The sequence below is a fragment of the Podarcis pityusensis genome (genome assembly GCF_964106645.2).
Source record: "Podarcis pityusensis genome assembly, chromosome: 2".
In the NCBI taxonomy this organism is placed as follows: Eukaryota; Metazoa; Chordata; class Lepidosauria; order Squamata; family Lacertidae; genus Podarcis; species Podarcis pityusensis.
In genome coordinates, this window is record NC_138029.1 from 52,474,961 (window position 1) to 52,493,167 (window position 18,207).

At 42.0% G+C, this 18,207-nt stretch overlaps 1 protein-coding gene across 1 annotated transcript in view; it reads left to right on the forward strand.

Annotated features, from left to right (window-relative positions):
• ERGIC1 (endoplasmic reticulum-golgi intermediate compartment 1) overlaps nt 1-18,207 on the forward strand; it is a 73,781-nt gene that overhangs the window by 14,700 nt on the left and 40,874 nt on the right. The window contains exon 2 of the mRNA XM_080997281.1: nt 8,929-8,990. Coding sequence (XP_080853407.1) covers nt 8,929-8,990 — 62 coding nt within the window. The remainder of the gene's footprint in view (nt 1-8,928; nt 8,991-18,207) is intronic.

Here is an 18,207-nt window from a genome sequence, read left to right on the forward strand (position 1 = left end):
GCCAGAAAAAGATATCTGATGGCAGCTCAGGGAGGACCATTCAGTTCTTGCAATAATGTTGGATTATCAGTGAGTTAAGACAAAGGTCTGCTCTCCTATCCCTGCTATATTGTGATATTAACAAGCAGCTTTTAGTTGGTAATTGCCAATACTCATTACCATCACTTTTCATTCTGCATTCTTGGCATTTCCTGGCACTACAGGGTCACCAGGTAGACATTACCTGTGCTAAGTCCAGCCAACCAAGCTTCCTGGCTCTTCTCAACAGAGAGCGCACACTAGCTTGGAAAGGGGCATAAGATCCAAGATGGATGAAAAGATTCCTTTGTAAACATAATTTAAGATACTTTGATATCCAGTGAGTGGGAAGCTCTGGCAAATGATAGGACCAAGTGACAGCACAGACTATTGAGTGGCCGCACAGAACGATAGAGTCCTTGAACAGCAACGTGAGTAGAGTTGACAGCAGCACGTCTACTAGAGAGGTGCATAGATGTTGCACATCTAGTCAGTCTTTTTTCACCTGGGATTGGCACCTGCAGCCTCTAGAAAAAAACACGTCTCTGATCCAAGTCATCCAAAGGGAAGTTCCAAGCTTGGTAGCTTCCACTAAGGCTACAGGTACATTTACAGATCACACATGCAACTACATACAGACCTGTTTGGTGCATCTAGCTGCACGGCAGGGCAAATTTAAGTATGGCCATGCTACCTTGCAAATCCATCCAGTAAGAGTGCTAGCAACCACCATGGGGTAAAAGGTTGATTGATGTTACCTTCTGTAGAGTGCATAGGAGAGGAACCTTTTATGGTTTTATTTTAAGCTTGAGTAATCTAGCCATCTCTCTGAGAGAACGTGGTGCTCTTGCCAGGCCCATGGTATTGTTTCTGGCTGTTCTAACTGTTTAGGATTTGAGTGCCTGTGACCTAGCATTACTAAAGAAGCAAAGATAAATTATCCTGTGGTCATTGTTTCAGAGCAGTGACCCAAGGAAAAGTTGGAACTCGCTCGTTATTAAATAATACGCTTCTCAACATGCTTGATGGGTGTGATTAAATGTTGTCCTTTCCTAAAAGGTATTGAAGGGTTGGGTGGGTTTAATTTGCTTAGCCTCGGAACCTGTTTTCAGTGCTGTGGCTTAGCTCAGGGGTGAGGAACCTCCTGTTCCATTGGTCTAACTAGTTCCAATATAAGCCCCCCCCCCAAAAAAAAACACCTCCCCTTTGCCAACTTGTCCTGCACCTGACATATGTGGTGTCAGGTGCAACGCAGGTAAGGGTATGGCTCCAAAGGAACAACTAGGAGCTTAAAATGAGTTCCAGATTGTTCCTGTGCAAGCAGGCCTTCTTTGTTGATGGTGCCTTTTGGGTGCTCCCTTACTTTGCAAGTATAGATAATGATCTTATCATTGGTGCTTGCAAAGAGTTGTGCCTTTGACCACAACAGTTTGATTTCAAACTGTGTAGCTAAAGGAAAATGAGTCACCTGGCATTGTTGTATCATTGTGTGATTGACAATCCTATTTCTGGATCCAGTTCTATACCCGTTTCATCAGAATAAATTGGAAAACAGTGAATGCCCTTGAATATGTGCAGAGTCCTATAACTGGACTAACTATGGAGTAACTAGAGTCCTATAGTTGGGAATTTGGGGTGGGGGATAGATCTGCAGGTCAAATGGTGCAAATTCCCAGATCAGAATCCCTTATTTTGTGAACTAAGCATATGGATTTGTGCATGCAGCATGTACTACAGTCTTGACTTCCCTGTATGGATTCTCTCCTACATCCCTTCATTTCCACCCCTGGATTTGTGTGTTGGGTAAAGAAAATAGCTGTGAGATTGAATTTGTAAAAGCATTGGCCTTTCCTGTGTATATTCTCAGATATATCATGAGAACTTTTATTAGTTTTCATAACTAAAGATATTGACATTGGAGGAAGGAAGTTTGCAGGTACCTCCCAATAGCCTTTCCAAAAGCATTGTTACATGGTGAGCTAGTATATATAATGAAGCTGAAAGGTCAAAAGTTTATTTATTTATTTTGGCCTGTAGTAGAATAGCCTTTTAGGAACTGCTGTTTAAAAAATAGCAACAAGAAGCTCTCTATATCCAGTCCTTCATATTCCTATACTGTCATATGGCTACAGAGAATGCCCTTTTTATGCATCTTGCTATTTTAACTTCATTTTCCAGTGTCTTCAACTGGTTGGCCTTATATAGTGTGAAAAATGAATGCTTGGCTTCAGTTTTAGCTTGCTTAATAAGCTAAAAATCACTGAAGGGCATAATTTACTATGTTTGAAAGGATCTTTTAATAGAACCAGAGGCTCTGAATTGACAATGTTCAATAGGCAGCCCCCCCAAACATATGGCACAATGCATGGCCATTCACCCATATCAAACCTCCTCCATATCAACCCACACTATATTATGTTGAGAGCAGGTGCACTGCAGAAAGGTATCCGCAGAGCAAATAACTGAGTGACTCAGTTCCTATTTTTTATTCAGGAGCTGGCAAAGTCGTATTTTCTTCTGTAATGAGGTGTGGTGTGGGTGTGTGTGTGTGTGTGTGTGTGTGAGAGAGAGAGAGAGAGAGAGCCATATCAATTGCTGAAGGATGAGAGAATTTAGCATTAATAACAGTGCATCATAAAAGTCTTGTGACGTTTTTGTGGATTAGAGCCACTTCATTAGATATGTGGAATGTTATCAGATGGATGGGGTGGAGAATCTCTGGGGCTCCCAACTCCCATCAGCCCTAGCCAGCATGGCCCACGGTCCAGGATGATGGCAGTAATAGTCTGGAGAGTCACAGCTTTCCTGTGCCTGGTGCTGGGAAATAAATATGTTAGCTGTGAGGTCAGAGGCAAAGTGAAATGCAATAAATTCAGGTAGTTGTGATTATGTTAAAGGATAAATGTATTTATAATAACGATGTATAATAGTTGTATTGACTATTCACCAAGCAGTGTTAAACGCAAATTATTTCATTTGTCAACACTTGTAAGATTTTTAAACAAAAAAACAATTTTCAGAGTGACATTCAACCATGTTGGTCTGCTTGTAGAAGCAGACTTCTCCTTCTTTTCCTCCCCTTGCAGCCCCCTGCATACCCCCAAAATCTGCTGCAGAGAGTTGGGGGTCTCGTTGACTCCTGCTCATTCAATTGAATATCTTTAATTGTGTGTGGTATATTTTAATTAAGCATCTTTAAATTAAAAATCAGTCTTCTTTCAGGCATCATGTAGTGTAATCTTCTGTGAGATGAGATTACACACACATTTAATGTTGTCCCAGGCAGCTGTTTTTTTAACCCAGTTATGGTTAACATAGCGCCATTTGTCATGCGGACATGGGCCTAAACTGAACCAGTTCAGATGTCTTATTGACCAAAGTATGCCCCTTGTTTGTGCATATTCTCCCTCCTCCCCACACACCCCACCCCAGTGCTGGCAATAAATGCATCCTTTGGCCGAAACAGTCTCCTAGTGTGGCTTTACTGGGCATTCTGGAGTATGTAGTTTAAACTATGCATTAACACCCGGAATGTTGGGCACCAGTATTTTGCTTTCTAGGTACATAACTGGATTTGCAGTGTGGAAAAAATGTAGTCTTTTTGTGAGCCTTTTCAGAAAATGTAGCAGTCCTATTTCTCTACTTCATCTCCCTGTGAATGAAATATCTTTAAGTAATAGAAATTTCCAGAAGGCGAGGGCGGGACAATCCTTCTTTTAGCCAGTACAGTGGTACCTTGGTTTACAACCATAATCTGTTCCGGAGGTCCGTTTGTAAACCAAAACAGGTTGTAACCCAAGGCGCACTTTCGCCAGTGGGGCCTCCAAAATTTTTTTGTTCATAATAATAAAAAAAAAGAGTTGTAATAAAAAAAAATGTTCCAAACCGGGACACGCACTTCCTGGTTTGATGTGTTTGTAAACCAAAATGTATGCAAACCAAGGTACCACTGTATATTTGAGGCTGGAGGCTAGGATTGAAAAATTCTTGTTAGATCAGATTGCAGTGACCTTCAAATGCATAAGCATTGGTATTTCTCTTCTGGTTCCATTCAGTGGTTCCTGTAAAGAACTGGTTCAGTGTATTTGCCCCCAAATTTGAATAGATTTCCTGAACAGAATGTTTGGAATTAGTTTCAGACTTGATGTTGTTCACTTATATAAAGTTCTGCTTCGTTCTCTCATAGTGTCATGCTTGCCCATTATCATCATCATCATCATCATTATCAATTTTATTCTTTACTTCCTAAACCACTGTCTGAAGGTTAGCTACATATAAAGTGATTAAAAACAGATAAAAACACAGACACATTTAAAACAAGTCTACAACCCTAACAAGTGGGCATGAGGTAAAGATCCATTTATCCAGCTGGCAAAGCCTTTCTGAACAAAAATACCTTCAGCCGTTTCTGGAAATGGCAGATAGTGAGCTTCCATCATATCTGTTTCACAGAACAGGGGCAGCCACACTAAAAAGCCCTACTGTGAGGTACTGCAAAAGAGGCTTTTGAGACCTTTGGAAGTTGCAGGAGAAATTCTCCTGCAGACTGCAGCGATCTACTGGGGAAAATGGATAAGGCTGCCTCTCAAGTGCCTTTTACTTCTGCTGGTGCCAGGCAACCATGCTCTCTTAAAAGGGGTTTTTTTGTTGTTAGGATGTGGTCTGTATACCCAGATATAAAAATATATTCATTGTCTAATTTGGCTTAGGTAGGTTGAATATTCCTGGTGTTTTCATCTTGGAACCGATTGGCGATTCTACTGATGTATGGACTATGCTGCTGCATAACTGATTTATTGACTTAACTTGCAGAGTCAGTCTCTGAAGTGATGGCGTGTGCAACTATTTTCAAGACTGTTACACATAATTGAAGCCTCCTGCCTTCCCATGCTTATATGCCTCCCACCACCTATAAACAACAGAGGTGTCAGCAGATTTGGGAAAACCCCAAAGTTTGTAGGTACTTAACTCCCTCCCAACCTACCTTCCCCCTCCCCCTTAAAGCAACTGCATGAAAACTCAATGGGTCATTTGTTGCTGTTCATTTTTTCTGTGGGGGAGCATCATGTAATCCTGTGAGGAGAATTGGACTGATTGTTTCTCCCACCTCCTACTGCCCAAACATAGTGCTTGTCTCCTCATCCGTTGCATGTGAGAACTAGCCCTAAGTGGGCATGTTGTAAATGGGTGTCAGCTAATTTACACCTGAAATTTTTATCCTTAGCTTGGACAGTTGTGGAAGAGGAAATGTGCCTTGCTCTGACTGTATATTCCATCTCTTACATACTGTAAGGGCCAAACTAGATGAGATGCCATTCACACAATTGTTTAAATAGCTTTAAAAAGTACATAGCAGACTTGGGAGGCTCATGAACCATATCAGGACTCTGGGGAGTAGGGGGATGTTAACCCTTTGCTTCCTGCTGTGATTCTGATCTGGATCTGGGCCTCTACACCTGCTATCTGCACTGGAAGAAAGGCTTCCTTTGTTACAAATTGGGGCTTTCTTCCAATGCCCGTCCACTCCATGCAAAAAGAATAACAACAGAACAAATCCAAACATCCAGTTCTTATCCCTGGTTGTTTAAAAAATAATAGCTGTGGATTCAACTTGTTCTTTGTTCACTTTTTTCATCTGTTTGGTTTCTGTGTTTAACAATATTTTGCCTATACCTGAAGTGCCTCTCAGTTCTAGAGTGCTTTATGCAATATAACACAGTGTGATTGAGGTTGTGGGTAGAGGAAACCTGTGGTTCAAACTAATAGACTGAATATACCGCAGTGAAAACTTTTCCTCTCCCGTAGTTCAGCGAACAACTGCACATTTTTGTAAATTTATCTGTTAATCCCGCCCCCCCAATCTCCATCCCTGTCCACCCCCCTGAACACACACCTCAGCTTTGTTTGAGAACTTGTGGAGTGTGGGTGGCTAAGGAATTTCATTTCTCTTCAGTGACTCACCACCAGAATGATTCACTTGTGTATGGAGAGAAAAACGACCCTGAGAGGCAATTAAGTGGCAGGCTGTGCTCAGAATGCTTCGATTGTGTGGCATACGCACAAACCCGCACCCCTTTCATTTCTGAAAGCTGCTACCCTTGCCTCTGTTGCTCTCCTACCTCTGTGGCGGAGGTATGCCCTAGTGAGCGGGTTGTGCATCACTTTCCTTAAGAGGTGGTGGCCATGTACATCTTTGAGAGGCATGTTGCTGATCGCACTGCAGCATTCTACCAGATTTAGCAAGCTGAGGTGTTTGCTAGCAGCCCAAGCACAGACCTGACCCCAAGGTTTGCAGAAGTACAAAAAGAATCTGTAGATGGGGGGGAGGACCCATAAAAGATAAAAACAGTAGACACAGTAGGATGACTGTTGGGAGGGGTGGGGGAACTAAAAACTGGTCAAAGCAGAAGGGAATGGCATATCCTGGAGAAAGGGCATATCTGGCTGGCTGGAACCGTGAATAGAAGCTTTCAACAATGCCACCTTTTGTTGCACTTGCCAAGGGTAGATTTTAAGATTAAGATATACTTGATTTCAGAGGAATCAATTGCCTTTGTTTCTGCCTGAGCCACTGTCCTGGGCATTTTTTTTCCTGATTGGAAGGTGGCAGAGCCAGAGCAGTAACGCATGCAGCATTGCATAAAGCAGCCTCCGTTGGGGAGTTCTGTCATGATCTGATGTGATCAGGCAGATAGTGGGACTCAGTAGAGTTGCCTGGTCTCTGTGGCGGCTAATTAGAAGGAGGCAAGGCCAGAGCAATGAGTCATGCAGTCTCCCAGCAGGCACTGTCCGCTTTGAATGGCTGCTTTGAGTTCATAGCATCCAGCAAAATTATTTCACAAATTTATTTCTTTGTGGCAGACGAGTATTCCTTGGTGCAAAGTTTGAGAGTTGCACTAGGTTAGAATAGTGATGAGGGTATTAGTCTTTAAAAGTTTGATTCTCAGCTCTGACCATGATTGTCACAGATTTGCCCCTCCGCAAGGTGTCAGTTCTTTCTCAGTATCAATGCTGGTTTTCTTCCCAAGTGGTGAGCTTCCAGCACAAACAGCATGGCTGACTAGCAGGACTATGGGATTTGGAGTTCAACGGCACCTGGAGGGCCACAGGTTAGATACTCCTGCTGTAATGGGTTTTAGGTGCTCCCTGGGGTCATATGCAGAGGAAATTGAAGAGCACTTTCCCCAGGACAAATAATGTCAAATGGTAACACTACTGTTTATAATGCAGTTGTACTGAAAAGGGTGAAAGAAAAGGAGAAATATATTGCTATATAGCTGGCAGGTGTTTCTAGCTTGCCACATTTGCCATGTAGGCCCCAAATAGTACAGTAGCGTCTTGACTGGCAAGCATCTTGTGGAGATAAGTAGATAGACCACTGGTCAACTTAATTACTTTTTTTTAAAAAAATCCTTTATAAATATATGAATTCTCTTAATACATGTAACATAATGTCTTTACCCCCTTAAATCTGTTTTCCCCTCCACTGCCCTGCCAGTGACATTCTACAGATGATAGTCATTTAAGACAATTTAAATAAAAAGTTCTGAGAAGAAACTTCCTTATTTCCAGAGAAGACATCATCCTTCTCATTAAACCACCCCAACCCCGAAATGTTGACAACACATTTTAAAATCTTGCAGTGGGCTGTCTCTCCCTCCAAGAACACACTTCCTTTTATAGTATCCACATAGTGTTATTTTTACAGCCTTCAGCCTGGAGCTATTTCCTGTTTCCAATTATTTAGTTACACGCCAAAGCCCCTCTCTTTCTCCTCCTGGCTTCCTTGCCAAGTTTGCCAAGGCATTATTGTCATTTCAGTGAGACGACGCCAGTGCTGAGGTTTTAATGGGCTGTGAGCAGGAAGTTTAGCTATTTCCTCTGCCTGTGAGGCCATGATGTCATGAGCTGCTATGGGGCTCTTTATCATATGCTGCTGTTGCTGTGGTCTGTGTGGAAAGAATGTAAACAGTGCTTTCCAGATGTTCCCAGGGAAGCTGCGGGTCCATAAATGGGCCATTTTGTTCAGGAATATTATAAATGAGGGGAAAGATGAATCAGGCTGTAAAATATGTATAGCTCTGAAAATGTCAGATGCTACAGACTTTGTTGAGGTGATAAAGTCCTCGTGTCTCTCTGGTTGTGTGTGTGATCTGTTTGTAAGGAACCACACACACGTACAATTGTGTCATGCTAGAAGGCTGAAAGTGATTCTTTTTTCCAGTCTGATTAAACTCTTCACACCGAAGTGCTTTCAGATGCAGGGCTCTCTTCTGATACCTAAAAATGGGATATTGTGTTTGGAACCAACATGAATTGAGTAAGCTATCTCCAGCTGTCCATTCTACTGCCATACTGTTACAATGTTTATAGATCAATTTCTGTGGCTTGCAATGGATAAAATACTGCTAAAAACAGCAGAACAAGAAAATATACAAGACCCATTTAAAACAGTAGAGGCTAATAGCATCCACTGATTACCATTTCAGCTTGAAATTCTTCCTGGAAGCAACCAAAGAGCTACACTTACATTTCACAGGGGTTGCCTGGGTGGGTGGTGGTAGATTATTACACAGTCTATAGACCAGAGCTGTCTTGGGAAAGGGATTGATTGTCAGGTCTCTCTCCTCCGGTTAGTCAGGGTTGAGAGTGAGACACAGTTAAAAGAATAGGAATTCTCCCTCTCCCTCGCTCAGTTTCCTTCCCGTCAAACTTTAGCTAGTAGTAATTGCAAACTAGTTCACTTACATAACTGAGTGAAAAGATGTTTTTTGCGCTCTGGTGTAAAATGAGAAATGATGTTGTTGGAAAACTTAATGGAAAAATTCTAAGCATCATTCAGCTCTGTTGACTGTGTATAGTGAAATGCTCCACCTGTTTTATAGCATTTTTGTATGTGTGTTTTTCCAGGCTTGACATCTACAGGAAGGTGCCAAAAGACCTTACGCAGCCAACTTTTACAGGAGCAATTAGTAAGTATCTGTGTGCGCATTTGCCTTTGCAAATCTCTGCTCGGTTCCTTTTTGCTCCTTGATTTAAACAGTATGATTTCCCCTCTAGAGGTCATTACCATAATTCAGCAGGTTTGTAACACAAAAGCTTGCTGTGATTTTGTACTGAATGGCCAATAAGATAACTGGAAGAGCCAGCATGGACGCCCAGGCAGTACATTGGTCTCAGACCTGGGAGACCCTTCTGAATCGTGCCATGTTGGGCGGCTTTTGGAAAGTATTTTGGATGCTGGGGTGAAAGCAACTAAGTTCCTCCCAGAAAATTAAACTCAAAGTAGAAGGCTGTGTAACAAAAGCCATATTGCTGTTTATAGCTAGAAAGTGACAGTCAGAGTCCCTTTTTTGTCCCCAGCCTTTGTCAGCAGATTGCATGGTTTGGGACTGACACCCTCTTCTCTTGGTACCTCGTCTCCTTCCTTCTTTGCAAGGTTAAATATTATTGGCTGAGTAATGCAATTTCACACCATCATTGCTAGTGAGCATGTTGCATGTATCAGTATACACATTGAGTTGATCCTGCCAAGCCTGTAATTAGATGCCTATTATTGCTTTCCTGTTACACACCTGTTTCCTTTAACTGTGTAGGTGAACCCCAAGTTTACTTACTCCCCTAGTTGGGTTCATTAGCCCTGTATATCCTTGCTGATGCAGACAGAATCACATCCCTAGAACTTAGTAATGCTGAATCATTAAGGAAGCAATATGAAATACCATAGAAGAGTCACCTGACAGAAGATGAGATGTTCTACCAAATATTTAGTGGTGACAGGCCATTTTATGTTAGAATGTCACTGTCTGCTCCCTTTCCTCCTCTAAAATTTAGATTGCTGCTTTCACCATACTGCAACTGTTCATATGTATCATATGGTTTAGGAGAAGAACATTACTTGAGTTACTGCTTCACATAATGTGTCTATGCTGTGGTTAGGAAGACAAATTCCAGACCTGTTATCCGTGATAAGTGCTAGTTGTAGTGAGACCCTCCAAACTGATTAAGGTGACAGGAAGGGAGCATACAGATCCCTATTTTACTTCTGCACCCAGTCCCCCCAACAAACCAAACCAACCCCCAAAAGGGACGTCTGCGGTGTTGGCAGCAGTGGTGCTGTGATGGCAGCCACAATAGTTGCTGCAACATCTTGGCTGTTTTGTTTTCCTCTCATTTTTTTTACAGAGCAGGTGCAAAGTTCAAGACAGTTGCGCTGACTACCTTTATTTTCCAGTGTGCCAGATAGTACTAGTGAACATGATTGCCTGGAATTTTACTCCTCGAGAGTGCAACTGTTTTGTGAAATGTTTAAAAGGAAAAGGGGGGAAAGAGGAGAGGCTGTTGCTCATGTAATGCTGGCATTTAAGGGCCCCTGGGCTGTAGGACTCTAAACCAGTGCCCCATAGTCACTATTGGTCAGCAGTGGTTAATTCAACCTTGGGTTGCTAACATGACAACCCTTTTTATTTCATGCAAAGTAATTTCACTGTTCCCTTCTGCACAGATGAGAGCACTTATGGAGTACTCTATCCAATCTTGGGAGCACAGGTCATGGCAAATAAAGACAAATGGGAAATGATTCTTCTGAGGACAGCCACCAAGATGATTAAGGGTGTAAAAGACTAATTCATTGAGGAAAGGAGTGACCTATGCTCATGACCATATATGAAAAAGGGTATCTGAAAGAAGAGAGGTTGTTCACTCTCTGAGGAGAATGGGGTTGTTCAGAAGGGTGTTCTAAATGGCAGAGCAATTCAGCAAAGGAGCAGGATACATAGGGATAATGCAGAATATTTGTTTCATTGGAAAGATTGGAGTGGAGACTTGATTAGAGTAGATGGTCCACAAATCCCTCCCAGCTCTGCCATCCTTTAAACTATGTGCTCTTGGCAGGCAAAGCTGAGCTTGAGACATAAATCTGGGAAAGCTGGGACTATCCTTGAGGATCTGAACCTTTTAGCGTGTGATCACTCTAGACAGCAGATGCTTCCATCAAATGTAACACCATAGTTCGTGAAGGGGAGATGCATAGCATCTCAGCAGTGTACAGATTGCCCCCTTACATGTTTATAAACGCACCCCTGTCCTCTTCATCCTTTACAATGTTCATAAGACCAGCATATCTGCTATGTACGTAAGAAGTTAGCTGACCAGTCAAGTACTTAAATGTTCCTTTCTCATTAGCTCTGCAGTAGGAGTTCTGCTCTGTAGAGATGGCAAAGCCACATTCTTGTGCTAAACCTTTTTTGCACAAAGGCTCAGCCTTCAGTACATGGGAAGCTGCCTTCTGCTTATTCATAACATTGGCTCATCTCGGTCAATATTGTCTAGATCAGTGTTTCTCAAGGTTGGGTCTCCAGCTGCTGTTGGACTACAACTTCCATCAGCCCTAGCTAGCAGGACCAGTGATCAGGGATGAGGAGAGCTGTCGTACAACAACAGCCAGGGACACAAGCTTGAGAAACACCGCCTACATAGGCATCAGATTTCTCCAGAATTTCAGGCAGGGGTTTTTCTCACCTTACCTGCAGGTGCTGGGGTTGAATATGAGATCTTTTGCATGCAGAGCATGTGCTCTACCACTGAGCTAAAGTCACGTTCCCTTCCTGTTCTGAAGGAACTGTATAACTGTCCATTAAGAAGGTGGCATAAATCAGCATTGCTGGAAAGCCCTAAATATACTTGAGGTTTCACAACTGATACTGAGTAGTTTAGGTACTACTTTATGGGGTTTTTGGGGGGGGAGCCTATTCCTAAAAGATTTTTTCAAAGCAGGGAATCATTTGCACCAACAGCCCATTTCTGTTGTAGAGTAACTTGCATGTGTCAGCTGCCGAATGCCTTCCAGATCAATGCAGTGTGTAACTCTGCCAAGGTGCCCATGTTTGGAAATGAAGCATACAGTGACATGGGCCCTGGCATGTGACAGCTAGTATCCCACTGGCATGAGCGATATGACATATTGACAGAAGCAAGCAGTTCAGAAAGTGGCTCTGTCAATCTCACAGTTTAATACCAGAGATTAATCATTATAGTGCACTGGTTTGAGCATCAGAATGAACTATACACACAGGTCCCACTTTACGAACACAATGCAATCCCTGGAAATCATTCACTAGGTGAGCGTTTGCATGACGAGTCAACAATTTCCGTTCGCATAATGAATTGACGATTTCCATTGGTTTCTGTGGGGAAATTTCTAATGCGTACCTACTCATGGAATCTGCAATGCATATAGCAAGGGTTGGGTACTAATTTGTTGCATTCAGGTAAGTGAATTTTGGCACAGTGAGCGTTCATAAAGCATGGCCTTTATGTAGTTAAAACAAATTATAATTTAACGCGAGCAAGCAGTGTAGTGGTGCACACAGCTCAGAAATTCCCCTCACACTTCTCCCTGGTCCAGTTGTATCATATGTAAACTGCCCTGTTGTGTCTCTTGCTTTTTTTTTGTCAGAGACTAAAAGGCTCTCTGGGAAGTAAGAGTGACTGCTTAAAAAACAGCAGTAGCTCAGAATTCCTTCTTGATTCTTCTGAATTATATGTAGGAAGAATAACTGCCTTTGTCCTTTGGGCCTAGAGGCACTGGAAGTTTAGTGGTTTTAAAGCCACTTTTCCGCATTACAAAACCATTTCTTGTGTACGAAAAGCTGCTAAACAAGCATTAATGCCTTTAGGATCACCAGTGATGATGATGTGTACTAATCTCTGGGGTGTGATACATTGTGATAAAGTGTTGTGTAGGCAGATTTCAGTTCAGCCAGCCTGAATTGGTCCTTGCAATCCTTGTAGGAGTACAGCAGCATGCCTGTTCCTGCAGTAGAATGAAGTGTTGCAATGAAGTGGTTATCTGCATATAATCTGCCTCTAGCTTTTAAAGCCCCTGTGCCTGAGCATGGTGCAGTTACGTAGCTGGGGGAACTGCACGTTCAGTCACAAAGAAGTAGATAACGCTTGTACCTGCAAAACAGCCAACTAAAGGGAGCCGTGCAGTCGTTCTCTCATTTTGTATGTGTTTTATTTGCCTGCTGTGTCCCATTCCTAGAACTATTGTTCTGTACTAGAAGGAACAAATGTTCATGTATACGAGGAAATTTTATCCTCTTTTAAAGGATTTGTCTTCACAAAGTGCAGGTCTGCTGCCTCTTAAATGGTCTGTGTTCTTAAAAAGAGGAAATGCCCTCAACTATCAATTAACCAAATAAATTTGCAATAATTATGGCCCTTTAAGAACATGGGATTTTCCTCCTCTGTCCCTTTTGGGCTTGTGGCAGCTAATAAAGCTGATTTATTGTAGAACTGACATTCAGCAATATCTGTCTATCATCTATCTCCAAGTTAGGTTTAATGCAACTAAGTCGTTTAAAAAGGCTTTTTAAGTCAATACAATTTTACTCTGGTATTAGTGATTGAATGCGTTATTTATTTTATTTAGAATTTTATCCACATGTCTGCCCCATGTAAAGTGTGGGAGGTGAATTTATTCTTTACATCAACCTTCATCAACCCTCCAGACATTTTAGACTACAGTTCCCATCAGCCCAAGCCATCAAGGCCAGTGGTCAGGTATGACTAGAGTTGTATGATCCAACAATATCTGGAGGGCACCAGATTGGCGATGACTGCTTTGCATGAAGAAGGGCACACCGGGAAGCGGAAGCAAAACCCTGTTTCCTCCCTCCCCTTCACTTTGCTGTGCTCCATTGTTTTAAAGAGATTTTTGCCCTGCATCTCTTTTCCCCATGTGTTCATTTTACTGTACAGATGATGCCCCACCACACTGTGAATGGGGCATGTGAATGGGCCAAGTATGTTGACACATTTAGTTCCTTAAAGGGAAACATGACTTCTAGCCAAAAGAAAAATTACTGTATTTTTCGCTCCATAAGACACACTTTTTTCCTCCTAGAAAGTAAGGGGAACCGTCTGTGCGTCTTATGGAGCGAATGTGTGGTCCCTGGAGCCGAATTCCCAGGGGGGAAAAATAGATCATGCTCTTTTTTTTAGAAAGAGGGAAGTGGGTGTTGAAACAAAGCCGCTGAGCAGCTGATCGGCAAGTGATCGGAGGGAGATAAGGGACTCTAGTGATAAAGGAGGCTGCCTGGGAGGGGGGAGGTAAAATCACATGGATCCTCAGGATTTTTGCATTGGGTCACCCCAAATTCACCATCAGATCACATAGCATGTCCATGGCTATAGCCAGCACCAAAAAAATCACACATCCACTGTTTTGTTCAGAATATTTTTTTTCTTGTTTTCCTCCTCTAAAAACTAGGTGCGTCTTATGGTCGGGTGCGTCTTATGGAGCGAAAAATATGGAAGTTTCTCCCCACCCACCTCCACCAAATATGAGATGGTGTGAGGATGAAGGTGGAAAAAGCCGTAAGATGGCTTTGGGAAGTGAAAATTGGGCAGGGCAGGCACTGTGATACAGGTTGGTGTTACACTGTGAGGAGGAAGAGACTTAGATGGAATTGAATATAGAAGAGAAATAATAGATAGATGTGCAAGAAGGGCATTCATTAAGGGGGGAGAATAGTATGGCTTTCAACAGATTCTGTTCTTTGGTGCTAGCTTAGCTTTTATTTGAGAGACTGTGTCATTTATATCATGTCATGCTTTGCTGTGCCTGAGGGCTTGCATCCCTATCAGAGATCTGAACTTTCTGGTCTTTGGCAGTTAGAAGGAGCCTGATGAACCAGTTTGGGCTGCTTTGAACACAGCTTTTTCCGCTTTTAACCAGCCTAAAACAAACCCCAGTATTCAGTACAGATGAAGTCTTAGGAGAATGTCACCCTATGCCTTTTTGTTCCTCCTTTGTGTGTCTTTACTGTGGGTTGGCCACTATAAAACTGGATTTTTTCTTCCTCTTAAATCTCTCTATTTTGAGGGCCCCTTAATTTGTATCTCCTACTCTCATTGTGTCCTCCTTTCTCTTTCTACCTACTACTACAAGTTCTAAAGTTATGGACATGGCCTTTCTCCAGCTGTAATAACTATTGTACATTGATCACACATCAGTAGGCTCCTTTTAAAGGCCCTTGATAGTAAATTCTTTCCCTTGCAATAATTTAAGGAGCAATGAGAGATTTTCCCCTCAGACACTCAGTTGCTGAGGCTACGCATTTGCCTTCTGTGTAATTCCAGATTCTGGGGAAGGCGACTCTAAATGTATTTGCTATGTGACTTGAAAGAATTATTGACAACATCCTTTCTTGTTTCTTTGGAGTTTTGTGGTGTGTTTTGGCATAACAAAAAGTAAGAGATGAGGGTGATGATCAAAAAGGTTACATTACAGGAATGGGGAAAGGGGCAAAATCTGATAGAGGGGTGTTGTTTGGCCATTGCTTGAAAACTTGCCCTAGAGCTCTAGGCAGTGAACAGAGGATTGACAGGTCACAGAAAGCAGAAAGTAAGAGCTGCCAGAACTCTGGATTCAGTTTATGGAAGCAAGCATCCTCCCAGGCAGTCTTCTTCAACCTGGGGTCCTCCAGATTTGGGCTACAACTTCCATGAGCCCCGCACAGCATGGCCATTGGCTTGAGATGGTGGCTCCTCCCCACACCACCTCCGCCCCAGCTGGATGTGCATTCTGATGTATGTCTACAGATCAAGCCTCAGAAAGAAATCAAGAGAAAGTAATGCAATAAACTAAAAGCAGATAAACAATGTCAGGAGTAATGTAAAAAGACTGTGCTTATAGATTATTTTTGTCTGTTTTTGCCCTTTTGTTTTGAAGCATTTTATTTGCTTTCATCTTTTGCTGATTTTTTATTTGTTTAAAAAGTAATTCTATATTATGACCAAATTAGTTTTTATTTATACTTTTGTACACTGCCCTAGAATCTTTTAATGAAATACTTTAAATTATTATTTTTAAACACTACTAGAGCAGATCAACCATAAACTATGGACGTAATCCAGATTCAATGACTTTACCTCCGAAGAGCAGTCAAAAGCCATAATAGAATGCAGAAAATGAATGGGAATGGTCAGTGCAGGGCATTTACCCCTTTTTCTTGTCTGAGACCCGCTGTGTTGATCAGCCTTACAGGAAGTTGTGTATGACTGTAAACTCCGGGATGAATTGGAGTTGAGGGGAAGGAACCTTCCTGGAAAGGATTTCCCCCCCTGCCTCCATCCCCAGCTACTTTTCCTATCCCTCACAGACGTGCCCTTTTGGTATATCTAAGAAGGGGAGATTTGGATCATGCCCCTAATCCTTGATATGTATGGTTAAGAAACAGCAACGAAACAGGTGCCAAGCTTCACAATTTCATGGCCTGTCTTACATTGTGGCCTTTTTATTTCCCCCAGGATTTTTGTTCTTATATATTTTTAGTGCTCTTTGGATCTGTTGTGTAAAGATCATTCTCTGTTGCTAGTTTTATTGTATGTTAGATAATTTTCCTTATTGCATTGTCATATTTTATGGCTTCATTTTTCTTCCCATGTAAAACCACCCTGAGAACCTTTGGTATTGGGCACTTTGTAAACACTGAAGATTTAAAAAGAAAAAAGAAAAGAATTTTGACTTCCAATGCATATTTATTTGAAACTGCCAGAAGTAACTCTGGTTTTTAGGCTTGTATAGTCATGGAAGTCATCCCAAAATAGGAATTGCCAGCCTTTTTGAGTCTGGTCACATTTGGAAAAACTTTCCTGGGGGCTGCATGTACCACAATGAAGCACATACCTCAACCTCTTCTATTGACTACAACAGAATACTTACTTCAAACCTAATTTCAGGGGGGAAGGAATGAGAGAGGAGACACTGCAGGCATCCAGGAAGGCCTATTGAATTCATAGGGAGTTGGTCTATTCAGCATGGCTACTAACTGTGACAGATTGGAGCTTCCATTTTTCTATCTCTGAATGCTAGGTGCTGGGAATAAACAACAGAAGAAGCCTACTACCTTCATGTCCTTGTAAATTTTCCAGAGCCATCGGGTTGGTTGCTGACGCAAAACAGATTACTTGGCTAGATGGCTCTTTGATGACCATGTTCTTCTAACCTGAAACCAACCCTGGAGGAAAGACTGGATGGGGGAGTGGATTGATTTAGACAGTGTTTCCCCCTCTAAGCCACCTTCCTCCACTGACACATGACTCACCCAGGGGTTGTGCTGGTATGCTTTCTCTTTCTCTGACTGCAGGCCAAGCAGAATGAACATGAACTGAGTGACAACACAAAGGGTGGAAGGGAGAACAGTTAGCCAAAGTGCTTACTTTTTCTGCAACCATCTCTCCCTCTCTGTCCTCCTTCAGTCTTCCAAGCAGAGGTGACCAGCATGAGCCCTGCTGTGGGAAAGTCAAATGGCAGCAGGACAGGGTTGGACATAGTGCTTAGAGACACTGCTTTAACCATTCAGCTCCCTTCATGGGTCTTGAGAGCCCAAGATCAGAATTTGCTTTAGATGCAGATCTTTAATTCCTGAACTGCACACAGGTGACAAACAGACAGGAGGTGACTTTAATCACCTGTATCTTTAGGGGTGCTTTAAACCCCTTCTCTTGGTTGGTATCATTGTGTATGTGGTTTCAATACATATTTAAATATTTGCCGTATATACATCTAATAAAGATGTTTTAAAATATTTTTAATTTAAGTGTAAATTACAAAATCACATATATGTCATCTGCACAATTTTAAAAGTCTACAAATAGGACCCTAATTATAAGACATTACCCATTTACTGTGGTTTCTATAACATCATTTGTAAATAATCCAAATTCAGTTAAAACTGTCAATAACTTAAGATAAATATAGAAATTGAAATATGTATCATAGTAAACATCTATATATTGCAGGAGAAAGTTTCTGTATTGTCCCTTAGCTCTGTAAGAGAGATTTCATCTTGGCAGGCATTTTTAGAAGTAAATCTGGCATAGTTCATTTGGACAAATGGCTGTGTCCATTATTTTTTTCCAGATTTGTCGTGTCATTGCCAAGCTAACAGCACTGTGATGATACACAGAGCAAAGTTTAGAGAAAGAGGCCCTGCCTATGGGGATTGGCTGAATGGTGGAATGCCCTGTCATCGTGACTGAAGAACAAACAAATAGGGTCACCCTCTCCTTAAGCCCTCCTCCCAATACTATTAGTCTATCGTTTTGTGGCATTTCTTGCCTGCTTTTTCCGTGGTGATTCAGCATGGAGTCAGAATGTAGAGAATGTTTGCTTTAATT